This window comes from Balearica regulorum, chromosome Z (genome assembly GCF_011004875.1).
Source record: "Balearica regulorum gibbericeps isolate bBalReg1 chromosome Z, bBalReg1.pri, whole genome shotgun sequence".
Classification (NCBI taxonomy): Eukaryota; Metazoa; Chordata; class Aves; order Gruiformes; family Gruidae; genus Balearica; species Balearica regulorum.
In genome coordinates this window covers 338822-366694 of record NC_046220.1, presented here as the reverse complement: position 1 = coordinate 366694, position 27873 = coordinate 338822, and the positions used below count along the sequence as shown (strand labels likewise).

General features: G+C 40.2%; 1 protein-coding gene across 2 annotated transcripts in view; it reads left to right on the top strand.

Annotated features, from left to right (window-relative positions):
- Positions 1-27873, top strand: part of ZCCHC7 (zinc finger CCHC-type containing 7) — a 115214-nt gene that overhangs the window by 76489 nt on the left and 10852 nt on the right. For both annotated transcript variants that reach the window (XM_075740097.1, XM_075740098.1), the window contains exons 5-8: positions 2191-2234; positions 3430-3555; positions 5247-5417; positions 14865-14900. In XM_075740097.1, the coding sequence (XP_075596212.1) occupies positions 2191-2234; positions 3430-3555; positions 5247-5417; positions 14865-14900 (377 nt within the window). The remainder of the gene's footprint in view (positions 1-2190; positions 2235-3429; positions 3556-5246; positions 5418-14864; positions 14901-27873) is intronic.

The window sequence follows — 27873 nt, the reverse complement described above, 5'->3', positions numbered from 1 at the left end:
TCTAAAGCAAGATTTCAAGTTGGTTGCAGAAGTGCAAGTCTTCCCACATATTTCAGTCTGAAGAATTTATTGTGGGCAAAAACTAAACCTTATGCATTCTGTGGTGAATTAGACCTAACTTCTCGGTCACCAGATGGATTTAATAAAGAGAGATTTTGTTGAAATATTTCATTCAGCATTAAAGCTCTTTTATTTATTTTTCTGGTTTGAGCAGCTTTAGTTTTTAGCTTTAGGAGTATTTGAGTCATTGTGTCATGGTTTTCCCCTGTGAAGCAGGGGATTTTGACAGTGAAGAAGAGAAACTTAGTTGGTTTGTCCTCAGGAAGGACATGCCTAATGATTAACAGGAGTTAATTCTCTGGTAATTTTGATCTGTCAACCATTCTGCATGCGCATTTCTGTGAAACACGGCACTCTCAGTACTGATTGCCAGGGCAGAGTTTTGAATTACAAATATCTTTTTCTTTATGAATGAATTTCCTTAACAGACTTCCAAGTAATAAATAATGCACTGAAATGTCAGTGCATTTCTTTACTTTTAATGACACCAAAAGGCCTGATTTTCCCTCCGGCATGCCCACGACTCGCTTCCATGAAGAGGGCTGGCGCGGCGCTGTCCCTTCCGTCCTTGCGGGAGAAGCGGTCTCCAGCGACGCAGGCATGGTTCCACCTCTCGTTCTGCTGATCACTTCTCACCCTGAGTGATGCTGGGGTGAAGGATCCATTGGGTCCTTCTATTTGAGCTCTGGCTGTGCCAGTCCGCTGCGCGTACCACGACTTAGGAATGACACATTATTCAGATCGCTTTACAAGTAGTCCAGTTAATTCATTATTAATGTCTCTGTGGTGGTCGTTAGCATTGTTGGCATTAGTGAGGGCTGAAAACAGAAATACTTCAAAGTGCTGTTCAGATTAGAGCAGAAAGTGTTAGCCCCAACTTTTGGGTGAAGAACAGCAGCAAGCAGGTATTATGCTCTAAAGCACTCGTTGAATGTTTAAGTGACGTACCTTGTATCCAGACATTGCAATACACACTTCAGCTAAAATTACTGACTTTTTCAGTACACGAAAGGTTAGACATGACATTATAGATGGTATGATTTTAATCTCTAGTCAGCTGCCTTGTATTGGAAATGAACAGTACAATCAAAATCAGTTGGATGAATTTTTACTGGTTCTTCTACTGTTTGTAAATCTTGTTGTGATTTGTGTTAATGACACACATAGATGCTTCAGATTTGGATCTGTGGGATCAGGATGGGACACTTTGCATTAAAAAGTCTGCAAGCACACAGGATTAATTTGCGCACAAGTTGTAATGGTTACTGTAAAAGTATAGGTAAGGCAAACACCTCCATGGACTTGAATCCTCCCTTAATGATGAAAAAGATGCTGTGGTGGTACAGCTGTCTTTGCACACTGGGAGAAGTAAACAGTGTTGACATGCAGAATTTTTAAACAGCTGTAACTGCATCCCTATTCTTTTAGCTTATTGCCTTGTGTTTCCTTTTTTGATTTTTTTTCTTTTTACTTCTGCCAGTCCAAAGGTTGTGTGTGAGAAGGTTATGGTGTGGCAGTCGATAATTTAGTGTGTCGTCCTGATTTATTGCACATTACCAAACCTTGTTTTGAAATAGAGTTACTTAGCTTACAGTCTTAGTTGCTGCAGTTATGCATAAAATCATTTTGGCATGCAGCAGTCAGAAAGCAGTGCCGAAGATGCAGATTTTACAAATTCGCAAGGAGGAAAAGTTATATTTTATGCTGTGCATTGACTTCTTGTTCCATGTGCTTCCACTTGGGCAACCTCTGGACTTGAGCTGGGCGTCCCTGTGCGTGCAGGCAGAGGTAATTCTGATGGCTGGAATTGAAAGCTTTGGGAATCCCTGCCTCTGAAGAAATTAAATCCTTGCCTGAATTTATACCCCAGGGGTGGGGGGTGTAGGAGAAGAGTGTGGTGTCAAACAAAGTCCACCCAATACCTGGACGTGTGCTCATTTTAAGGTGAATCAGGTTTGGTGCCAAGCAGGTTGATAGCTTTCCTTTACTGAAGATAGAACTAGTTTCTCCATTCTGGTACATTCAAAGTCTGTTATGAGTTTCAGTAAGTGTAGTAATCATAATGTTGGAATGTATTATATAAAAATATTAATATAAATTAAATATGAATAATTTTTTTCTGTTTTCCAGGAAAAGTGGATGTGGACTGGTCCATCTGTAATAAAGACTTAGAGGTAACACAGACAACCAAATTGTTCCATAATACTTTATTTATTTTTTTTTAATGCTTATTAACAAGCACAGCAAGATAAATGGGATAGAGAAATCCATCTGTAGATTTTGTGTGGATGCCTTGTCAGTGTCCTGCCAAAGGCAGGGCAGTAGGAAGAGATGAAGAGGTTCAGTTGCTGGGGCCAGCACGTGAGCAGAGTGGGAAGAGGATGCTGGGAATCGGCACAGGCTCTGCGAGGCGGAACTCGTCTCTTGCTGCCCAGTCCCTTCAGAGACACGTAATCGTTATGTGGCCGCTAAATCGTGTTCGCACAGACGGCACTATGAGCTGCCTGTGTTCGGTCAGCCTTCCCACATGCCTCGCGAGTTGGTACGGTTAGGCTGTAACGTGGCGTTCTCGTGCAAGGTACCGTAGCATCCAGGAGGAGAAAGGTCTAGCTGTAAGGTCCAACTCCTGGTTTCTCTTTCCAGGGTTCAGTAAAGCTTATGTAATCAGCTGACATTAACATACTCTTTCCCATAAGAGAAAAGGTATTTTTGTACCTCTCCCGTTCACTTGTCCAAAATTTTATTTCATTTTTAAAAATTGTGATGTTTGCTAAGCAATAAAGGTGGAAGATAGGATTTTCCGTTCTGTTTGCCTATGGATAAAGTATGTGTAAGGTCACTGAGAGAGAGAGAGTTGTTTCCAGCTTCTCTTTTTTCTTCATTGCCCTTTTTAAATATTTATTTACAATTGCAAATGGCAGATTTGGTGTAGACTTGTATAGCATTGTACTCTGTCCAGGAAGTTTCCCTTAACGTGTGCAAGGGAACGTGTAACTTGCATTTGCAATTAATGTCAGTTATATTTGTATTCTGGGAAAAATTCCAGTTCGTCATGAAATAACATAGTGAGTAAAAGTGTCTTGACTAATCAAGGGAAAGCAAAACTTCATAACTGCGATTTTAAACACCAGAAAAGATTGTCCCAAAGTGGAAGTTTGAACAAGACAATATTTTTCTTCTAGACAATGCAAGTTTTTCTATAACAGAATTATCCAGTTCAACCCTGGACATGTAAATTGTACTTGTAAAAAGTTAAATTTCTGAACACTAACTGAACACTACCATCAGTGACCTTTACAAATTTCCAGCTCTAACGAACACTAAACCACAGAGTCTGAAATGGTAAATACATTTTTCCCTTCTCTCCAGGCCCAGATCTCCAATTATGCAGGTGTGAGGCACACCAGTATGCGGTACTACACAGCTGATAAAAATGTTACCTGTAGAAATTGCAGTAAACCAGGTCATTTGTCCAAGAACTGTCCTACTCCAAAGGTAAATGCAACACTTTAGTTACTTGTAGATGCAACTGTTGTTTCTAATACTCTTTTGTGCTTGCCATTAAAAGCATTGCTTCAGTCATTTATTATTTCATTGAAAGGTTGCTCCAGGTCGAGGGATGACTTGTACAAGAGCAGTTTAGTATATAAAATCATCTGTCTGTTTTCTGAGGTCATTGTTTTCATTGTTTTTATAAAGGAAAAAATCTATTAGTATAAACTGAGCAAAAAGAGAGTCAAGTACAATATAGACACATTTTTTCTTTATTGAAAAACCAGTTTTAAGATCAAAAATGTTTTTCAAATGTATTTTCAATAAGGAGAACATAAGGAATCAAAAAATCACCCTTAGTAAAGGAATGAAAGCGGATATCTATGTAATGAACCATTATTTGAATAATGATAAAAATTATAGACCAGATGAAATTGGAAATAATTTTAAGTGGCTCAGATAGATAGATGCCAAATACTCAGAAGGTTTGTCCAGGGCTTAGAGGGTTAAAAATAAGTCACTGCACTGTGAAGAAGTGGGGGCAGTTCGTGACAGTCTGGATTTACAGTCCCCACAACAAAGTCTGCGAAGCCTCAGCCCTGAGGCTGTTACCCACCTGAGACTTTGAGTAGCGACATCCCACCCGGCTGAAATGTCAGCCCTTGGGGTGAAGATACACTCACTCACTGGGAAAACTGGCATTAAAGCGGCACAGCTATGCCCCCAGAATAGTTTTCGGCATTTGCTATTTGTCGGTCCATGTGCCTGTTTGTGTCATGGAGCCAAGTGTCCGCGCGGGCTGACCCAGCTGGCAGCTGACGACCACGCAGCCGCTCACTTACCCCTTCTGGGGTGGAGAGAGACCTGGAAGGGCGAAGGCAAGAAAAACTCATGGGTCAAGATAAAGACAGTAAAGTCAATGAAGATCCCCAGAGATGGAAAAGCGATCACTCTGCACAGCAGACCGATGCCCAGCCAGCCCCTAGGCAACAGTTTCTGTGGAAAACCTGCATCCCCCAGGTCTGCTGCTGATCACGACGCCGTTTGGTACAGAGATCCCTTTGGTCAGGGGGGTCAGCTGCCCGGCTCTGCCCCCCACCAGCCTCCTGCCTGCCCCCAACCCGCTCCCTGGGGTCAGGCTGGGAAGAAGAGACAACCTTAAGCAATAGCTAAATGTCCTGTGTTACCTAAAACACAGACCCGTAGGCTGCTGTGAAGAATTAACCCCATCGCAGGCAGACTTAGTGCGGTTGTCTGTGGCACAGACCATACTGACAACTGTGATACAGTTCTGGTTTTCAGCTTTTAAGATATTTAATAAAAAAACAGTGTTCATACAGAGTGCCCAACACTTCTGCTCTGAGTGAAATATACTTTCCAGTTTAATGATCATTTTTGCTGTATTCATGGAGCAAATGACACGGCCACTAGGCGTTTAACAAGTGCTTCTAATGCACGGTCCAAGTAAGAAAGTACAGGGAGTTTATGGAGTTACACCTTCAAGTTTTACTCTATTCATGGTCTTCCACCACTTCAATTCCTTAATGAAACATAACATCTCTGCAGTTCCTAGTAAGCAGTAAACATTTATTTGGGGTGATTTCTTCTTTATTTCCTCTTTTGAGTTTTTTTCTTTTCTTTAATCTTTTGAAACATTCTCATTTAACATAATCCTTCTTTTTATTTCTCCACAGAAAGTTCCCCCTTGTTGCCTGTGTGCAGGAAGAGGTCATCTACAAAACAGTTGCCCAGCACGTTTTTGTTTGAACTGCTGTTTGCCTGGCCACTATTTCAGGGAATGTCTTGAGAAAGCCTATTGGAATAAACACTGCAATCGCTGTGATATGAAGGGACATTATGCTGATGTGAGTATAGCCAATGCAAAGAACTCATTCATTATTGGTTTTGTATCTGTCAAAAATTGAATTTACAACCACCACAGTCTTTTAATATTTTCTTTAATTCTATATAGTGCATATTTGTTTAAGTCTTATGAAAATATTGTAGTTAGTCATTACGTAACAGAATCATAGTTTTCATGAAGAATGGTTCAAAGAAAACAAACGGAAGCATTATAAACACTCAGTCTTTAGTTTAGTTTTTTCCAGTTTAGTTAGGGTGGTGAAAAATGTCCTCATTTCTTCATCACGTATGTACTGTAAGAGAATATTGATAGACAAGTTTAATGCCTGGAACCTACTAGTGTTTTGTCTTAATCCCACGAGAAGCACGCTGATGTTATCTGTCGTCACTACTGTCGTTTGAAACCCAACTTTTTCTACTTAGACCAGCATAGGTCATACAGGTTGGGTATGAGTTGGGTATATGTTGGGTATATACTCTGGTCCTGTTGGCAGTCACTCTAATTCCTCGTTCATACCATGTTACGCTGCCTCTACGTCACAAGCGTTGGTGAGAAAAAAGTACTTAGTGCAAATAATAATCTCCATTCCATACCTAACAAAACGTTCCAGAGGTGTTAGCAAGCTTGCATCTGTATTCACAGTACAAATGGTTCTGCCAAGTGGGAATATGGAAAGGCTAAAAGATTGGATGTTCCATTTATTTCCCAGCAGATGCTTGGCTGCTTGTTTCAGGTTGAGCAGCAAAATGGGAGAAGGGTTTCCATGTATTTTATAGTGAGATGGAGGCCCCGTAAAACACATGCATTCAGCTATTATATTTTACTGAGCATTCAAAGTTGTCTTGGATAAATGATTGAGTAACTTTGGCATGAAGAGAGGTATGGAAATATTAAAAATGTTCAAGTACTGTAAGGATACTGAAGTATGTTCAAGGTCATCCAGACACAACATATTCTCTGCACTGAAGTCTAGGGGGGGAGGTAAGGTCATGAGCCTGCCTTTGGCTGAGACTTTTTTTCTCAAAACTTTTAGCATTTAAACAGTACCCTTATGGAAACACACTCTTCAGTCATGATCTCTTTTATTACTTCTGAAGGTGTTTTGGAACAAGGAGAAACTGCTTTCCTCTTGATGGTCTGCCGAAAGTGAAAGTTAGTAGATATAAGAAAGAGGGAGAGAGGCTTTTCACCAGGGCCTGTTGTGACAGGCCAAGGGGAATGGCCTGAAGCTGCAGGAGGGGAGATGGAGATGGGATGGGAGGCAGAAATCCTTCCCGGTGAGGGTGCTGAGGCCCTGGCAGAGGGTGCCCAGAGAAGCTGTGGCTGCCCCTGGCTCCCTGGCAGTGTTCAAGGCCAGGTTGGATGGGGCTTTGGGCAAGCTGGGCTAGTGGAGGGTGTCCCTGCCCATGGCAGGGGTGGCACTGGGTGGGCCGGGAGGTCCCTGCCCACCCAAACCGTTCTGTGATGTTACAGTACTGCACAGTAAGTTAGGTCAGTTCTGGACTAATTGCCAGGATATGAGGAATGCATCACCACTGCATGCTCTGAAAGAAATCTAAAGATTTTGAACAGAAGCATTTAAAATTATTAGGAACATCATGTAGCCTAAATAAAAGCTTATATCAGTATTTCAGAATACATATGTATATATTAACAGAAGTTTTTTTGTAACAGCTCAGGGAATTCAGAAAACAGCAATTTTTGGTTTATTTTTTAAGTATGGTGCACCTCAAAGCTAGACATCAGTGGTTTAATCTTAAGTATCTTTTCTTTGCATATGTTGCCACCTTTTCTATTTTACACATTTTCTGAAGCCAGTTCTCATAAAGTAATTTTCTTTTCTGTAAAGAATTATGAGTCCTCTATCATCCCTAAATTTAAATCCTACCTAAGTTGTGTAGATTATCAAGAACATCACAGCATATATTTTTTCTGCTCATTTAAGTCCACCTTAAATCACCAACATTTGTCTTTGGAACTTTCTGGCAGTTCTCTTGCGCTTGTGCATGACAGGCATGAGGCTACCTGTGTGGTGAATGCCCGACGGTAAGAGCAGGGTCTCACCTGCCCCATCCTTGGAAAGAAAGACGGCATGGCAGAGCTACAGATGCAAAAGGAAGGTTGTGAGGCTACACAGCAGGGTCAGAGAAGTTATGGAAAGCAAGAAGGTATCCTTTGAAAACCTGATGTCTGTATGCAAATGAAGAAAACAGAAAGGATCGTAAACTCTGGTACTGTAAAGGCAAAAGTGCAGAATTGAGGCTTAAAAAGAGTTGAAGGGGCACTTTGCAAAGGAATCAAAACCAACTGTGAATCTTTCTTCACATCAGAGCAAGAAACCTGTAAGGCCAACCAATGATCAGGACATAAAATGAACAGTCAGCCACAATCAGGCCATTTCTCACAACCTAAAAATGTTTTTTTGGCAACTGGTGTTCATAGTGGAAGAAACCAGGAACATTCCCACACTGAAATCTTACTTTGTGGAGGGAATCATCAGAGAATCTTTCTGAAATTGAAGAGAATGTTAGTGTTACTACTAACCTGTGAATACTGGCCCATTAACAGAACGGGGTAATGATTACCCAAAAGCCATAAAGGAGTTGGAAGGTGAAATAGCCAGATCAGCAACAGCAGTGTGTGATCTTTTGCTTTGTGTCTGGTAACTGCAAATACAATGAGAAATTTAAAACAGGTCCTGGGGAGAGCTGGTCAACCCATCCTGCCAGCCTGATGTGTGCTCCAAGCAAATTACCAGAAAATGAAATAGCGGTGGCATGTTGGAATGGATGTATAAATATGATGTATGAGGGAGGATTCAAGGTTGCTTTTGTAAAGGAAATCTTACTTCTCAGAAATCTCTGAGGTTCTTCAAAGGAGAAGGTCGACAAGCATGTGTGTAAACATGATCCAGTTGACATAGTCTACAATTTCCAAAAGGCATTTGGCAAAGTTTCTGACCATAAGCTTTTAAAGAAACTAAACAGGCATGGAATAAGAGGATAAAGGTAGGATATGCTAGTGTGACAAAAAAAAAGAGTGAACAATAGGGCAACAAGATTTGCTGAGAAGACTGAATTATTTAGAGTGTCAGCACTGTGAGCCAACTCTGAAGAACTGCCCAAGGACTGTAAGCAACGGAGGGAGAGCAAAATAAAATGGTGGATGAACTTGAGTGGCAATAAATGTAAAGTAAAACACCCAGGGAAGAATAATGCATATGGAATGACGGGATCCCAGCTTACCATTACCATTCAAATTTTAGAATTACGAGATACAATCAAAAAAAATCAGTTCATACTCAAAAGCAGTGAAAAAAAGCCAGTGAAACGTTGGGAATCACCAGGAAAGCAATGGACACCTAGGTGTAACTTTGGTCCTTCTCTTCTCCATCCTTCAGCAGAGCTACAGCTCTTCAGCCTGAAAGAGACATGACCAAGGGAAGGATTTGTAAAGAGCCTCAAAATCAGCCGTGACAAGAGACAGTGGTTAGGGATCAATTGTTCATCATTTCTTCCAGTACAGGAAGTAGGGGACATCTGATGTAGGCAGTAGGGACTGGGCTGAGAAGAGACAGAAGGAGGTGACACTTGGTGTGATAGGTAGCAGACCTGAGACTCCTTACGAAGCCATGCAGTAGATGCAGAAACTCTGCTCTGGTTCCAGAGGTGAGAAGAGCAGTTCATGGAAGAGAAATCCATGGAAGGTTATTGAACACATAGAAACTTCATCCAGCTTGTGAAGTCATTGATCTTAAAACAGCTGAGTGTGGAAGAGTGCTAGGGAAAGGACGCGTGCTTGCCCAGTTTTTAAGCTGCATGAGGCATTGGCTTATGGCCACAGTTAGAGACCGTGGGCAGGTTGTGGCCCGACACGGTGTAGTCATTATTGTTTTCAGGCTACGTAAACTGAGCATAAAAAAAGGTCCATATGTCTGTGCCTCTGCTAATTACTTTCTGTAAAGAATTATGAGTCCTCCATGGGGCGTTTTATCAAAAACCTGGAAGTGTTTTAGCAAGCTCAGTTACTGCAACTGTTCTGTCTCAGTCTGCTGTCCGTGGGAGCTGGGGGCAGACCACAGGTTTTGCTCTGAGCCTGGGGCTAAATGAGTCCAACATTCCCCAGCATTCTCCAGAATACTGTGAAAACTCTGCTGCAGCCTTCATAGAGCAGATCTTAATACCGCGTTGGGGAAAAGACTGATATATTCCCTATTTTTTTTAAGTTAAGTTGTTATCAAATACTTGGGACATTCCAAAAATAGTTTTAATTTGTCTTTCCCAGAAAGTTCATTTGCTTTTACTGTGACGCAAAGGATGCAGAACAAGCTCCTGTGCCCAGTCTGTTTCAGAGTGGCTCTCCACGGTCACACTTTTGTCCAGAAGTGAATACAAAGCAGCTCAAGGTACTTTGCCTAGTTTGATTTGAAAATGTTCGAAGTTATTTAAAATACTTTCAGGGAAATACATTTGTTATCTGTTAGGACAGTCACTTTCCCTGAGACAGCCCTAAGAATGTGTGGAGTCATCTTAGATGGAGACATGTTGGAAGCAGCTCAGCCTCGTGTGCTTTCATCAGGAAGATCATCAGAGGAGCATGCACCAGAGTTGTTCAAAAGTTTCAGGTGCAGCTCTGTTTGACCGTCGACTGCTCCCCCTAGGAAAGAGTACATCAGTCTCATGCAACATTGTCTGCACATGTAGACGCATATCTACATATCTGTGTGTACATATATACACTTATGCTTACATATGTATAAGCTGAACCCCATGCTGTGAATGTCCTGTGTTCATTCGATGGCAGTTAACTGGATGTCACGAGGCTTGTGGTCTACAGTATCACCTGCCAGCTGCAAGGGTGGGAAAAAGCTTCATAAACAGTGTGATGTGGCAGGGAGGAGGCAAACGTGGCAGGCAGACCAGTGTCTCCTTGTATAGTCAGGAAAAGCCAGTGAGCGGGAGCTCGTCTGGGAGCTGGCAACCAGCAGTGCCTGGGTCCCCGGCACTCTGCGGCCATGCTGGGCCTGCTGCCCCCCGCCCCGTGTGCATGCCTGTACACCCCAAATACCCTGCACACAGCGCTCCTGCCCGGGAACTGGCCAGGTACCTCAGCCAGCATCTTCTCCATGTGTGTTGACATCTCTTCTGGCCGTGTAAACCACCACCAGCCTCCTCTCCCAGAAGATTTCCTTCTGCCTTTGTAGTTTTTGGAACCCATGCCGGTGCTTGCCATGGGGACGTGGCCACCTCTGCGGGCCGGGGCGTGGCTGGAGACGCAGGGACAAGTCCGCAGGGCTGCGCCGGTGGCCTCGTGGCTGATGGGGCCCGTTCCCACCAGCAGCGCCGCATCCTGCAGCACTTCCCCTGGGCACCTGGGCAGAAGGCAAGGGGTTTCCCCAGCAGCATCCCCCGTTTTTCACGGCTGTGGCAAGTCGATGTCTGCCTAATGGTAAGCGTAAGTAAATGTTACCCGGAGCCTGGTCGACGCCGGCGGTTAACCAGCTCGGCCCACTCGGCGCCGGCAGTGGCAGCCGTCTGCGCTGGCGGCGCGGGAAGAGGTCTCGACATCTGCTCGTGCAGGAGTGTTTTTGAAGGGAAGCATTGTGTGTTTTCCGCAGCAGTTCCCATGCGGAGGTGATGAAAAGTGTGTGTTTTGGCAAATCTTTTGTTTTATTGTGGTGGCTTGCGGCGGGGCAGCTCCTAGCAGCCGCCGCTTTGACAAAGCACCAGAGGATTCTGTTAAAAAGTTGTGTTTAGTAATTGTAGTCGTCGTGTCAGACCATAACTGACTTGGAGCTGAAGGATTTTTGCGAGATGAGTAGCTGTGCCAGCAGGGACCCAAGTCTCCTGGGCCAGCCACGCTCTCATTAAGATTTGCCGCTAGCCGTGGCGGTGTTCGGCAAGTATGTGACGTGCATGCTGTTATTGTATGCTTGGCTTGTCAGCCTGCAGCTTTCTGACACTCACTTATGTCACTCTTTATTCAGAGAGGAAGAAGCTTTTGATAATTTGACAAGACAAGCTCTTAAACGATCTAGGTCATGGCCTTCACTGTCTGTGATTGTGAACATATTTCCTGAAAGCCCTGTCACTCATCACAGCTACATTTTCTCCCGGGGAGCCGCAGGCCCGTCCCGGTCTCCTGTCAGCGCGTGCATTTTGGTTATTCATACGCCAAATACAGTAGCGGGGTTTTTCCTTCCCTTTTGCAAATGCTCGCATGTTAGCGAGGCTAATCCTCTCCCCCGCGCCGCGCTCCCAGCAGGGCTGCCGTCGAGGGCCCTCTCGGCGCAAGGCAGACGACCGGCCAAGGGGAGCGGAAAGGAGGAAAGGCCGCTTAGTGCTGTTTTTGTGTTTGCTCATTGTTGTGGAAATATGAGAACTGGTGGCAAGGGCCTTGTCTATTGAGCACTCGAGTCCTGGTCTGCTGTCAGGGGCTGTTTGAGATTGAGTGTTTTATTTTCTTTGATGTTCACGTTTGAGAATAGGGAAGTGGGAATTAAACAACAGATGCATTAAGCCGTTGTTCTGGTAAAACAATAATTAGCACCTGATAAAATTCAATACGGGTCAAAATGCGCAGTATCCACCCTTGATTCATCTGGTGTGGCAACTCTAGCTGCATCAGGCTCGGGTATGAATAATCACCCCTCCAAATTAACTGAATGCAGGCCGCAGCAAAAACAGCACAGATTTGGGAAAATTAATTGCCTGGCGCTTGTGCCCGCGGAGGTAGGTGAAAGTGTGGGAAGCGCACCTCGCCTGCGCTTTCCGCAGCCGTGCTGCGGCGGCACTGCTCTTAAGTGTAGGCACCTTTTGTACTGGTACATCTAAACGCTGGTAAGGTCAGACCACTGGGGCAGGAAATAAATGCAATTTTATTTTAATGTAGTTCATCACACTGCCATCGTACTTGTATACCGCAAGGGCTTTTCTTTAAATGAGGGCCATTCATGGTTAACTACTTTTAAATAAATAAGAAAAATCACAGGTTCAGCGGTTGTCGTATTTGGTTATGCTCTCTTCCATAGCAAACCTCTTTGCTTCATTTGAGAAGCCAGTATTCAGTAGTAATTGTTAATTATATTTTTTGTCATTCTGTGATAGAAGATACAGACAATAACTCTGAGCTGATGCAAGGTAATAGACCTCATAGTTAAAAGCATTGCTTCTAAGAAGCTGTTGTTTAGCCAGGCATCTGTTTTCAACTATTGTATTCAACTTCTGAAGTTTGTTAAGTGATCATTGTGACGATTAAAAGTATTACACTGAATCACCATCTGAATGAAGAAATATGCTTGGCCAATTTTCCCATACCACCTTCTTCCTACCTTCCTTACGTTTTCCGACAGCCTTAAAACATCCTTAAAGATGACGATGGTAAAACCTATCTCTCAATAGCTCTGCTGAGGGGCTGGGGCTGTGCCTCTTCCACTGTTTTGGTAAGAGCTGTGTCAACTGTAGTTTCCTACTCTGGATTACAGATTTTCGCTATAAGTGATGTCTTTGTGTCCAGAGTGGAAGAAAAACCCAAGCAAACTATTACTCACAAATAAATAAATAAATAAATAAATTATTAATAATAATGATGATGATAATAATAATAATAGCTGCTGTGTGGGTAAAGGTCATATCACAGAGTGGCATTTTGCCAGTATATGACAACTCATTGATTGCAATTTTTCAACCATATTAATCTGGGGACACTGTGGTAATCGAAAACTATCCAGAACTAATGTATAAATAACTGCCTGCTACCTTGTGCTAAACCAGCAAAAGTCTCATGTACAGTGGAAGCCTTTTACAGGTCTGAGAGAGAAGGCAAGGTCTTTGATAGAACATTTTTGTACGCTCAGGAGTGTTTATATATCATGCCTCAAAATCCTCTGTAAGTTAGTGAAGGAGGAAAATCCTTTTGTTTGCACTGGAAGACAGCTCGAGTGTCAAATGTTGTAGCCTGTTCCTCTGTTAAAAATGTGATGTACTTTGCACATTTTCTTTATAGAAATATTAATATAAAACTCAAATATTTACATGCAGTATTTGAGTAAGAGGAGAAATGTTGAACCATTACTCAGAACAGATTGTAGATTTTTCTCCAGAAAATTGTGTTACTGACGTAATGAATAATAAATAATATAATTTCCATTGCATCCAGGGAAAACATACTGTATATGCCATAGGGTGACTGTCAAAAACTTGAATTATTTTTGGAGAAATTCAGTTGCTAATATTGGTTATTGGGTGGGGGTTTTTTTAATTAACATGCTTTGTCAGAGTAAAAGAAGGCAAGAATTTAGGCATGAGCAAAAAATTTATTCAAAATCTAAAGAAATGTTAATAGTACTCATTTGCAAGTAGTCATGAGGCTTTAATGTTTGAAATTGGAGCTCCGGCAAATTATGTAGAAGCCACGGAATAACTAATATTTCTTCTTAATATACTGAAAGTTGATATTGGCAAATCAAATTGCTAATTGTTCCAATGGTTAAGAAGCTATTTTAGTAAAAGGGTAACTGTTCTAAAGAAAAGTGCAAGACCTCCATGGAAGTCACTGTGTGCACACTCTGAAACACTAAAATGGCTAACAGACAAAGTAACGCTATTTCTGTGTCTGTGCATGGCTTGGGGGTCATAGGATAACACAGAAATATTGTAAATATTGTAAAAATATTAAGAACACTTGAGAAAGTAACTGCTGTCTCATTGGTCATTAACACCTTCTGATTTTGTTTAAATAAGAAGATCCACATTTTCCTCTTTCCTATGTCTTACGTATTCCTCAGGTCTATTGTGTTATTGCTGTGGTTCAAAAATCTGCTCTGTTAACGTTTTTTACAATAGGCTGCACTTAGAAGTTTGTGTGCAAGTCTGGCAAGTTTTAAAAAAAATAATCAAGGAAGCCATTGTAAAAATAGAAACATTAAAGCAATCTGTTATGCTTCTTGTTTACAACTCATCTGACATTAGGCTACTGAGGATTATTACATGTAACAATTATATTTTGATTAGGATAGAGATGTGTACAAAAATACTGAAATATTTCTATTTCTACGTGAAGGAAAGGCACCTTATGATTTAATTTCCAAAACATTGTGTAAATTTAAAATGTGAGAAAGTGTAGAATTTAAATTAATTTGTTTGTTTTGCAGTATTAATACTTACTAGAGTTAAGAGCACGTTACTCTCCCAAACTTCTAACCTTCAGAGAAGAAGGGGAGAGAGAAAACTGTTACTGGCTTTCTGACAATGGCAGGGAGTGTGTTAAACCAGTGTAAAATTCAATTAAACTGTCTAGCCAGGTTTTTGAAGCTGAAATGCAGACCCTTTCAGTTAAGCTTCTTATTTTCCTGTGACCGACACTGGTGGATACTGTGTTATGCCAAAACCAACAGGCTGTAAAGCACCTTGTTTCATGCTCCTAGCTGATCAATATTTTTATTTTCCAGGCTTGCCCAGAAATATGGAGGCAGTATCACCTAACAGTAAGTAGAAACACCTTTTTTATTTTCTTCTACACCCAACCTATTTACTCTTCTGTGAACTGCTGACCATAAAATATAGACAAGCATCTTCTGCGAGAAGATAATAAACATCTGAAGAGTTTTTCAACTGAAGAATGCAATGAAACACTGTCACTATTTTTTAAACATCTTTAGAACTTATGATTTCATTTTAATACTGTAATCATTAAATGAGTGTCTTGCAGCGCTCTCTCCTCTCAGTGACTACATTTACACATATAAAGAGGGTTAAATTTTAAGTTGAGATGCACAGCAGAAGCAATAATCCCATCTCACATATCCCAGATGCTGGTAATTAATCACTGTATGTGACAAAGCTTTTTTTTTAAATGAGTAAAATAAATCTCAGCTAGAGTGGAGATGTTAATTTGAGCAAATACACCTTACAAACTTTTGCAGATAATTTCTAATTGGTAAGGATATAGCTATAACTTCTTCTTTGGCCTGCATTAGTTGATGTTTAATCACTGAAACAAGAAAATAAAACTTTGTGAACCGTAGCAGTGTATTACTTAAAGTTTTTCCTCATGTAAAATAGAGATAAAAATAAAACAAAATGCCTGTAAATTTGGCTAATATTGAAACATGGAACAATATTTAACTGGTTAAGACAATATTCAATGGATTGGTATCACAAATCTTGAATATACTCATTTATAAAATTATTATACATAAAAACAGCTTTAAAGATTAAGATTTTTGCTGTTCATCTGAATCTTTGCTGTAATTGCTATCTAGATCAACCTCATATGTATTTAGCTGTTACAGAAAATTAATCACTGCTGTCCGTTCAAAACAAAGTAGAAAAGTTTGTCCACTACTTTTCTTCGTGGGTTTTTGGTGTGGGCTTTTTCTTTTGAGTAATAAATGGGATGTGCTTTATAATTTGTTGCCTCCACCTCTTTGTGGTAGTGGAATACTCTTTTTTCTGTTTTTGCTTCTAAATTCAATGAATAGGAGAAATCTGTGTTTAAATCCTCTTGCTTGTGTTTTCTGCTTGTGTTTTTAAAACAAAGATCTGCTTTGGAAATCCTCCACCCTTTCTCAGCATTTACTTTTATTTTAAACAGAATTGGTATAGAATTAAAAAAACCAACGAAACAAACAAACAAAAAAAACCCCCAAAAAACCATTATGAGCAAAAGGTGCATTCACTGAGTATTCTTGTTTGCTTTTTTAAAATTGCATGAAGGAAAAAGGTAAATACTGTCTTTCATTATAATCCCTAAGAGTGCATGTAAAAATGATTTCTGAAATGTTTGTGATATTTGGAATCTAATAATCAGATGCGTATATTAGATGCAGTAATATGTTGGGTTCTGGTTTTTACTGAGGTATAAGATTGAATTTAATTTTACTCTTGCTTGCCATTGAACATTCCTCAAAAAGCAAGTTGCAATCAACACTTAGAAAATGTTTATTTTTGTAAAAAAGTGGAGGGGAGCTTAAACCTCACCAGGTGGTTACTAGGGCAGAAATTGAAGTATCTGAGGTAGAAAATTTTATCTGTGAATTTTGTAGAAAGTGTTGGAGTTTACACTTTGCTTAGTATAAAGCTAACAACATTTGTCAAAACACGGTCTTGTTAGAAAATGTAGTAGTTAGAAATACAACTGTTATTATTAAAAGTACACATTTGGAAATTCTTAGTACCTTTTAGGGATATTTTGAAATGTGGTCAAATATGGGCACACAGAGAAAAATTGACATTGAGTCAGACCGTAGCTTTCTGATAAATAATTTTTTATTTTGCAGTGAACTGCAAATTATCTGCAAATAATCCACATTTCTGATATGTGGGAAATGTGTTGCACGGCTCCATTTTTTGCATGGGAAGGCTCACTTTGACTCAAAGTTACGTTAGTTGTCAGATTAAGCCTAGTATCTGAAAATTTGTTTGGTAAAAGACATGCTTGATATTTAAAATAAGATATACCTCAAGAAACTGCACGATCTGAATTGTTTAAATGTGTGAGTCCAGCGTTTATTATTGCATTTAAATATTCTCTTTTGCACCCAAACCAGAAGTAAATAGTGTTCTCACAAGAATCAAAGCTTCTATGTTAGAATAATGTATATTATGTATATATTTACAGAGTTGTAACTAAAAAAATCAAGATCTTTTACTCTCAAATCAGCATAGTAGTTCACTATAGAAATTAGTTTATAATTTTCCTAGTTTAGAAGAAACATTTCTGTACAAACAGGATAACTGTTTAAAGAAAAATAATAGAAGTTTAAAAAAAAGTACTACTGTGGTTGTTGCTGTGCTGCAGAGGCTGCCTGATTATTAGCAAACAGACTAAGGCTACAGTGTGTTTTTCCTGTGTGTTAGCCGTGGATGCAGCCGCTAGATTTAAATTGATTTTGGTAAATTGATCACGAGCATCACACATGCAGGTACATATAAGCACCAATAAAACAAGGCATTCAGGTTTGTAATAAAAGACTGTTTTTATAACGTTGCTAACAGCCAGCCATTACAAAGTCTGTCTAAATGTTTTGCATTATATAAAGTATTCTTAGTTAATTACTGTGAATGCTTGTGAAAAACCACATAGCCTTCCACCTTTCTCTTTTGTGAAGCTTTTGGTGATTTTATTCATTATCTGGCTCTTTCCTAAGAGATGGACTGCCATCTATTGACTTCTTGTAGCCCCTGCACAGAAACGTGGATTGACTAGAACAATGACTAAATAATAAATCCTTTCTGCTGTTATGGATGGTGCTAGGTTTTTGTTTATATTAGCTGTGGTGACAAATTTTGGCACATTACAAATAATTTGTTGTATGGGCAGAAATGTCTTATTCCAACCAAAATATACTGCCAGTGCAAGAAATCTTATGAGCAGTTGAAATGGCAAAAAGGATTATAAGCGGAATATTTTAATTTGCCTTTTGATAGAAAAAAAGATTATCATATTGTATTCAATGAAGCTTAAATTTAAAGGCTCTATGATAATCAAAGCTTTATAACTGGATGAAGTTAGTTTCTTTAAACTTGTTCTTTCAACTCTGTTAACTAAAATTATTCTGCAAAAAACCAATCAAAGTCAGCAGAACAATCCAATTCCCACTGTGGTTTAAAATAATATTTAATAACCTCTTTAAGATGGTGATTTAAAACTTTTACAAATCATTTTCATTGTGCCTGCTCTCTATGTATTTCTCCTGCACCAGAAAAGGGAAATTACATTTGTCAAAACATATTTTGGGTTTTTCTTCATATAGGTATCTATTTGCAATAAATAGGTCAATTTTGATACCCACTTACGTTTATCAAAGGGGTTATTATCAATGCAAATAATAACACAAGGACTTCGTTGGCAGATCCAGGATAAACAGTTTTGATCATAGCTTACTGCAGTGTAAATAATATGTGTAATTTTTACACAGACAAGGCATTTGAAGGTCTTGTAAAGCTCTTTATTCTAGATTATTAGGAAGCTTAGCTTACAATTTTGTCTTTCTCAATGCCAGATGCTCCACAAACCCAGAGAAATATGGTCTGTGCTCCAAAGGACATGCCATCACATCCCCTTTTCCCACATCTTAAGGATATTGCGGGTGTTCATAGCAAGGTTTTTTTTGTCCTCGGCACGTTTGGCTCTTCTTCATTCCCCTTCTCTTGTCATTTTGTATTTCAGCTATAAAGGTAGAGGCATTTATTAAGTTTTTTGTACTCGAATGCAGGCCAGTTTACAGCCCTCTATTTACCAAAAAAAAAAAGAAGTCAGTGGGAAAACTTATGAAATTAAGGCACTCTACGAGTTTCATTCGTTTGGTTCAGTTTTGCAGTTTATTTTTTGAGAAAAATACAGCAGCGTCCCTCTGGGTTTGATCTGCTGCCCGGCTGCCTAACGGCGTGTCCAGCGGCCGCTCCAGTGGCAGTGGGTCTGGGTGCTGGAGGAGAGGGACGATCCCGCCGCGCCCCAGGCTCCGGGGTTCAGTGCGGGGTGTGCGGCGGCGCGGGGTGTGGGGCACTGCCCTTCTACCCAGGTACGGGATCTGCCTAAGTGTTGGCAGCTGGGGGCTTCGGGCGGCGGGATCGGAGCTGGCCTGCCATGGGCACCACCGTGGAAGGAAGCTGTTTGCCTTCTGGCCCTGGGACGGCGGATGGGACCTCGGGTCCAGACCCACTCCCGTCATGCAGGTCGGAGGTGGCTTTGCTGCTGGGGTGACCCGACAAAACTGAGGGTCGACACCACTGCTGTGAGCAGTCACATTTCCACCCAACAGATGACATCACTGGAGACTAAAGAGCAGACTTATTTTCAGCACATAGTGACCCATGTTTTGCTTCAGACATGAAGCTGCACTTCTTCTGTGTGAGCCCCTCTGAAGTGTAACTCAACTCCCTTCTGCATGGGGGCACCCAAAATATGTGCAAATGGCCATCTCGATATTCGATATAAAATTAAATCCATGCCGCCTGCACGTAGCTCTCCCTGTGAACTGCTTCATTGTTCAGAAGGTCTCATGGTGTGCAAAAAGGAACATGGCCAGTCCGGCTCAGGAATACAATAATCAAACAGGAATTAACGTTACAAGTGTTAGTATCTTCTTCAGTAAATATCAGCAGAGTAATGAAATTCTGTCCCTAAAATGGGCAGAGCACAGTTCTTATTTTCCTAATGTGTTTCTCAATATATATGCATATGTTAAAAAACAAATCCTGCTCGGATTAGATATTTTCTTTCTATGGGAATTGCTCATTTTTAATAACCTCTTCCTCCTCTGTACTGCTCTGGCCGTAAGGACTCCTTCCCCCGTCGCTTGCCTTCACCCGTCTCATTTATATTAAAGCTCCTAGGCCAAGATGGCCACCAACAGAGTTTTAGAACCATCAGAATTTTTAACTAGCAGAAGCTATCATTTAACATGCTTTTTGACAGTTTGTTAATCTTACTTTTAATCCACTTACATAAAAGAAGGTGAACCAGGAATTGGCTGTTTTGGCCTCTGTGCGTAAAAGACATGAAGGGACAATGCATCTTTTGTGTTTAAATTTTGCGCTCGGATTTCTTTGTGTGCATTATTAAAATTCCTCATGGCCTGCCACTTTTTTTCTGAAATGAAAACGTAAGCAGTGTTGCTTGAAGTCAATTTGTATCCTTTATAATGTGACTTTCAGAAAGCGAAAATTTAAAATATGACTCTGGCAAAAAATATTTAAACTTTACAGAGATCATTTGGTTTCCCGAGGAGCTTTGTAGGTTTTGTGTGGTGAGGGAAAGGATGGGTTTAGAAGTGTTTTCAGGAGGAGATTAAGCCCGACTTCCCCGTGCGCAGGGATGGGGCTGCTGCAGTGGCTGCGAACATGGCTGCAGAGTCAGCTCCTCCAGTCCGTGCGTGATGCAAGGCTGCGGACCACAAGATTGTCGCATTCGTGTTAAATATTTCATCGCTTGACCAGTTTCTCTCCAGGTGTTTTAAGGTTGTTTTTATTAACTCTAGTAAAACTATCACTTTGTTTATGCTATAGACGGTGTATTTTTTTATATTTTGGAATCACACAGCCAGCCCTTGTGTGTCAACGCTTCAGTAGCCATTCGGCGGGACATTTCACCAGGAAAGCAACCCAATATTTGTGGGGACATGAATTTACGATAAGGATGACTCTGCCTCCGGTGCATTGTGGGGAAACACGAACACCTGGAGCGTGACGGTGTACCCACGCTTGCCCTGGAGGGAAGGGTGCCTTTTTGGTGCTCAGCTTCCTGAAAACGTCATACCCTCTGAAAATGCACGCTGGCCTCTTTAGCCAGGGGAGGAGGTAGGGCAGATCTTGGGCAACGATTGGCAGATATTTTGTTTTTAAATTACCTACTTGCATTGTTCAAGCCAGCGCCCTAGTGTTTTTGCAAGTGCCTTTCTGTGACAGAGATGCTTCTGAAATGTCTGCCTGCCCTGCACGGCTGTTCTCCTGAAAATAAGTATGTTAGAGGTGGTTTGTATGCTGTCGAGAGGGTCTCTTGGATTTTGTTTTACATTGTTTATTTTCCCCTACTAATTATAATTTCTCCCGCATTATTGTTCTTTTTCAAATTTCACATATTTTTGAGTTTATCAGAAACCTAAACCCAAAATTTGTTTCTATTGCAACAAAAGACAGTATTCTTTCTGATAGCCTTTTTTTACAGGAAATGGAATTTCAGGTCCTGAAATAAGAAGTTTATTAGTACAAAGCATACACTATAGCTTTCAGTACGAAAGCATGCTAGATAGAGTTCTTTCCCAATTTTTACTTTAAAACTGTATTTAAAATATTACAGGAAAAATAAGTAGCTTCAATAACTTTATATAAATATGTAACATCTACAAAAAATACTCTTTAGAGTTTGCCTTTTCATGAAAATGTTGGGTTCTAACTAATACCCCTGGCCAGTTATGAGTACCAAATATGTGTGTCGGTTAAGTTGAAATAGAAAGTTCAAACCGGTTATCTGTAAAATGCCAACATGTCTTTGCGCTTGCACTTCCTTTCCTGGAAAAGAGTGACGGTATCTTGGTGCCGCTTTACCGTAGAGGACAGGTCCCTGGCCGCTGTCTGTTCTTACAGCCCAGTGTTGCGGTCGTCACCACAGGTCAGCGTCTGGCTGGAGCGGAACGCTGCAGGCTCTTGCACGGACGTTTAGGGTGGGCTGCGTGACCTTCCAGCAGCACGGTCATCACCTGCCACTTGCCTTCATCACGTAAGCATGGTAGAAAGCATGCCTGCTTTCACTAGCGTTTATCTGTCTCATGCTCGTCCCCACCTGCCTCCTCAGAAAATAAAATAAAAGGTGCTTTTAAATTTAGGGTTAAAGACTGGTTACATCTTAACTAGAAATTGCATTTTGATATGTTTCTGGAAGCAGTCGGGGACTGGAGGAGGAGATAGAAATCTTGGCTGGTTGAAACCAGTAATTTCCATTTCTCTGATTTTGGGGTTCCAAATAACCTCCTCTAAATGTTTTGTCTTTGAGAAGTGGCATCCTTCAGAGAATCCCTGACTTCAGTATGCATGTTACCGTTATTTAAGGAACTCCATGTTATCTGCAAAAGCAATACCTTTTGACCCTGCCCTTAAATGGGAAAAGGAGAAGAAGAGCAGGGACTGGACATTAAAAGGGGATGAAAATTAGTATATTTTAATATTTTGAATGTTTAAATCTGTGGTTAGCTAACTCCTGCATGCCCAGGAAGCTATTTGTGCAGTGTGTGACATTTTTCAAGTCCCATGCCAGCAGCAATCCTGGTGGCAAGATGTGCTCAGGACAGGAGAAGGGGGGGAGAGCGGCTCCCTCCCACGCAAACTTGTGGGCAGGAATTGCTCTGTTCTCAGCGTACAAACTGCCACCTTTGCCCAACAGTCACCAAAAATGTTGTGATACCTATTTTTGTGATGCACCAAAACTGTTGGATAAGTGATTAATTACACAGAAAATGGCATAATCATGGTAAGATTCATTGCTGAAATGTATCCCCTTCGTATACATGACTGCACTTCTTTTAAGCGGAAGGATTAAGATGATCTTTTCTTTAATGCTTATGGATTTGGTAAAAATTTTCACTTCTCTTTCCTTTAGTTTGAAAAGGCGAACTTATATGATCATTTAAATAATTTTTACTATTTCAGGTGTTAACCATCTAAATAAGGAAAATAGAATTTTCAAGCTAGAATGAGATTTCCCATGCATTTTAAAAACAGGCTTTTGTTTGAGGAAAATAAAATATCTCTGTGCCCTCTTTCTGCAATAAATTCTGTGTATGAATATTTGTATTAAAGTTCCTATGTTCCTGAAAATCATTCCTCTGGACTTGATACGAAGGTGGGGTTTTTTAGTTTTGTTAGAGCTTAGAGTCAGTTTCAAAATTCCATAGGAAACAAAATACCTGTGATTTACCAGACATTTCAAAACACATAAAAATTACACTGTCATGTAGGTAACCTAAAATGGTGCATTTTTGTATTGCGAAGTGCAAAAAATGTAAAATGTCAGTAGAGAGTAAATCTCCATGAACTGTTTGCACATATATCCTAACTAGGGGCAGCATTTTGCTTGTCAAATGTCCACTCAGTAGCTGCTAGTAAGTTATGTGCTTTAGTAGTACTGAAACTGTTCCATTTTATCATACAAATACTTTGCATGTTAAAACATCACAGGTATTAGCAACAGCAGTCTATGGAGCTCTGCGCTCGTGGCAGCATATGTGATAGTCCATGTCGCTGCCAGAGCTGCTAGTTCATCTTGTCAATGATCCATACGTTAGGAGCAGCCAGGAGCTCAGACTGGTTAGACAGTAACTTTCTCAAGTTATGCTTGATCATGTTAATAATCTACGGATTAGGATTCCCTAAAAGTGTTCACTGATTTAATTCTGAGAGGGTCTATCATGTCAATAATATTAATACATCTTGTTAGATCTTGTCATGTGAATAGAAAAGTTACTGACCCTGTGACAGAATTATCCTGATTTCAATTTCATATTTTGAAAAATCAAGCATAAAGGGAATTAAAAGGAACCAAAGGCCCAAATGAAGTGGTAAGCAGTGTAGAGCCATATGCCATAAGTAGGTGCTGTTTTACCACAGTACTGGAGCAGTCTCAGAGCAGTGAGTGATTTGCATGATATATGCATATATGCTATAGTACCCATGTATGGCAAAGGAAGAAGCCATCCCTCAGAATTTTTGGCTTCAGTGGAGTGAAGTTAGGTCTTCAGTTTTAACTTGTTTTTGAATGTCAATTTTGGATTAAATTAATGTTTGACAAACATACTCCAACAGCCATAAATGTGACTCTGAAATGGGCATAAACAGCCACCCCCTTATTTCACTGGTCCTGGCAGCACCAAAACAGACCATGATGCTGCTGCCTTGGCTGGTCTCACTGCTGCCAGAGGCTGATAAACTTTTACCTGCTGCTTCGTTAGGTGTTTTACTCTGTAGCCCGATCCACGTCTGCCCTGACAAGGCCCCTTTTGCTGGTGCGTCCTCGTTGCCTCCGCAGTGCAGACAGTGCTGCACCGATGCTGCCCTGCGTGGCACGGCTGCGCCGTGGGCAGGGGCACGGCAGAGGCTTTGGCTCTCCAGAGATGGGAGGGGGGTGGCACTTACAGGCAGAGGTACTATTTTTACAGCACACCAGGTGATATATTTGCAAGAAATGGACGGTCACTGCCTGGGTTCAAAGTTTCTCAGAGTCAGCATCGAGTCTAAAAGCTGCTTGTCTTTTTTTTTTTTTTTTAACTCCCCTCAAACTTACTGTTTTTCTGCTTGCAGTAACTATTTATGTTGTAGCTAACAGAAAGTACTTTCATGTTGTTTCTTGACAATGCAGTTAATTCTTTTTCTAAAGTGTATTTGCAACTTCCTTCAGCATTTAAAAATCGAGTGGTGAGTGTCTGTGCACGAGCATACACAAACACTGAAGGATTCCTGTGGACTGTGCCATAACCCTGAAATATCTTCTGCTTTAAAATTAATTGCACTGGATTTGCACATGATATCCAGTTTCTGTCTGACTTATTTTGATGGCAGATGAGACCCTGGTTAAATTAATTCTGCTTTTCTCGTGATGGTGGTGTGAGGAGGGAAGGAGAGGGAAAATAATAGCACTGAGATACTCAAAAGTTGGTTTGGAGAAAACAGTTTTGATCAATGGCATATTTATGTGATGTGAGAAATGAGAAATCTGAAATCTTTTGATCCATTTTTAGATGCTGTAGACTATTCAAAAAGTCCCAAGTCATATTAAAGTAAAAACACTTTATGGAATTGAGACTCATTAAAAAAAATAGATGGGCAAAAAGGATATGGAAAAACATTTTTGTGTTAATGGTTGTATATCAGCTGTCAGACATTTCTTCAAGGGCATATTCTGGATGAATGTCACTTGTTATAAAGCTAGGTAAAAATAATTATGGTGTTCATGTATATGATGCTCTTAAATGGAGAATACATGAAAAATTGTGAGGAAATTGATAAACATCTACATGCACAGTTAACGTGTTGGTAATGCAAGGAAAATATTTCTATAAAATTGTCCGTCAGTAAAGGATGGTACAGATTGAAGCCTAGCTGCTAGGAAGTTTAAAGAAAAAAGCTTGAATTATTGTTTATTTAGAATGTACCCCGGATGAAAACTCACTTCTAACACGCTGAGGCACAACTCTTCTGGCATCTCGTATCCGCCAGCAGCGCTATAATTTTTATGTGTTTACTTCAATTTTAGCTGTGATCGGAAATCACCTCAAAGTAAATATCTATTAAGAATGCTCCCCAAGAAAGTTATTTCAAATGTGGTGCTTCCTCCTTTTGCATCTGATGAGAGGTGATTAGTAGATGACATAAAGGTTAAAGAGAGAGAGAAAGGAAGCTGTAAATCATCTAGAATGACAGTAAAAATTAAAACCTTGGGGTTTGTTGGGCTCCCCAGTGTGTTAGCTAATAAATATAACCATGCTTTAGTTCTGTTCATCTTCTGATTTTACAGGCTTTGCAAATGTTTGTGTTCAGATTAATGTATAAATGTATGTGTAAGTATGCATAAGCTTAGTGCGGCGAGTGTATGTGCATATAGTGCCTGCCTGTGCGCGCACTCTGCGCACGTATGCCTGGGCGCGTATATAACAGCGTTTGGCGAATCTCCTAATAAAGATTCAAATAAAATATACGTGTCCCTATGCACGAGTCTCCTCCTCCTCCTCCTCCTTCCCAGCGCCCACCTCCCCCACCCCACTTCAAAGCTTGTGGTCCTTTTTCCATCCTTGTACTAAAAGGTTTCTTTGTAAGCCAGGCCATTTGTCCATCATTGTTTGGGGTCCAAACAGTGGTAAAATACCCTGTCACCGATCCAGAGTGCTGTGAATGGCAGCTTCTCTCCGGACAATTGGCGGTGGTGCCGAGAAATATTCCTGAGAGGATTATTTAACCTTTCAATTTAGGGGGCACAAAGCCTGGCTGATTAATGAACTTTCTGATGGGCGCTGATAAGCGGATCTATTTCTTTATTTCCTCTAAAAGTGATTCCTTCTCCTGTCCCATATTACTATAATCTTAAACATAAAATGTGGCAAATAGATTAAAAAACAGCACTAAAGAGTTTATCTGGCTGGCAAACTGAAGGAGCTAAATTAAAATTGGTAATGAAAGCAGTGGCTGAGCCCTGTATATGGTTTTTAAATGCGCTGTGTATTTTGAAGAGACTTATTCTCCAGCTTGCCTGGTAATGACTGCTTTTGGTGCACAGTCCGGGGCTGGCTTCTGTTATCCCCCCAAAAAAATGAGTTGTGTTATCTGGATGACTGCAGACACATATGCATCCCCCTTTCTCACTGCATGGGCAGACAAGGTCGATAGCATTACAAGGTATTTGTGGCAGTGCTTGTTTCAGTTTTCAGAGCTGCCAGTTTTCAGCCAGATTTGAATTACAAAAGAAGAAGCTGGCATGAAAATTGAAAGGGTTTATCGGCTAGTCTGAAGCCTCATAGCACATTGCTTATTTATGCAGTCCATTTGCACCAGGAAATGTAAAAAGGAAATACATTTTAAAAATAAGGTCATAAAGACCCAGATATGTTTAAGATGGCAAATAAAATATAGATACCTATAATATCTTTCCAGGAAACGATTTCACTTAATGTTGCACATTACTTCAGAGGAGCATTTATGTTACTGTCATAAATTTGTGCATTTATGTCACTGTATAGATAGTCTCTGGGGATTAAGAAGGAAGTGTTTGCTAACTTACTTTAAAATTAAAATAGAAGAAAGATAGGTTTGTAGTTTGAGAGCTACATCAGAAATAGTTGAAGTTTAATGCAGCGTCCTATTTAAATAACGTTCTGCATTCCATGTAAAATTAGCTATGGACGACTGGATAGATGCCACCATCTTTGGAGAAAATTGGGATGCCTTTTAAACCATGAAGATTTTGAGGCGTTCAAGGATTGTATTGTTGTTATCCTTACTATCTTGCATATATTCATTTTCTCTATGAGCTTGAGATTTTTTGTCCATTTTTCAGAAGAGACATTTTGAATTAATATTTTTTTTCCTCTGCTTGTAACAATATCAAAAGATTACATTCATTTCTTTTAAATGTATAATATTGTACTTTTTGTCTCTTCCTGTAACATTTTCAAACAGTTGGCTATAGATGCTATTTGCATCTATTTAAAATGCATTATATAAATGTCTTATTTCTGCAGAAAATGACCCCTTCACAGTGCTTGTACTGTGGACCGAACAAGTTAAATTCCTTCTTCTGGGAAAGGCTCTAGTTTTCCAGACTGTGCAATCAAAAAATAAAATTTTGTCCATCATTTTGTAATTTAATATGTATAGTGTACTTTTAAAAAAAACCCCAAACCTAAAAGTTTAGATCACTGTTTTCTTAGTTATTTTGCTGTGTTTTGTTGATACCCAAAAGGGTGGAAAGAATGTTATAAGCACATTCAGTAAACTCAATTAAAAGGTGTAATTTGTGGAAAGATACTCAGGGGCGATCTCCACAACCCCTGTTGGAAGAGCAAGTTTTTTTAGATGGCTGAAAAAAATTAAGAAATAAAATTTGGTAAAGAAATTATTATATTTGTAATTGTTTGGAGTTTGGGGGGATTTAAAAGTCAAAATACTAAATTTGTATGTTTCTCATTTATTAGCATGCATCACACTCAGTATGTTTCTGTCATGAATTTTCATAAGGATTTTTACTACGTAGCGCGTGTGGCTTAATGATGCAATCACCTGATAGACTACGAAGACTCCAAAGGAGACGTTACGGTCTGTTGTGTACATAATACTTGTTTCAAAAATCTGCCTAATTAAGGAATTACCCAATGGAATGCAAGTCTACTGGGTGCATGACATGGTTAAAGAAAATAACAACAACAAAAACCCTTAGTATAATTACAATATTACATGATATCCTATATTGGCAATTTT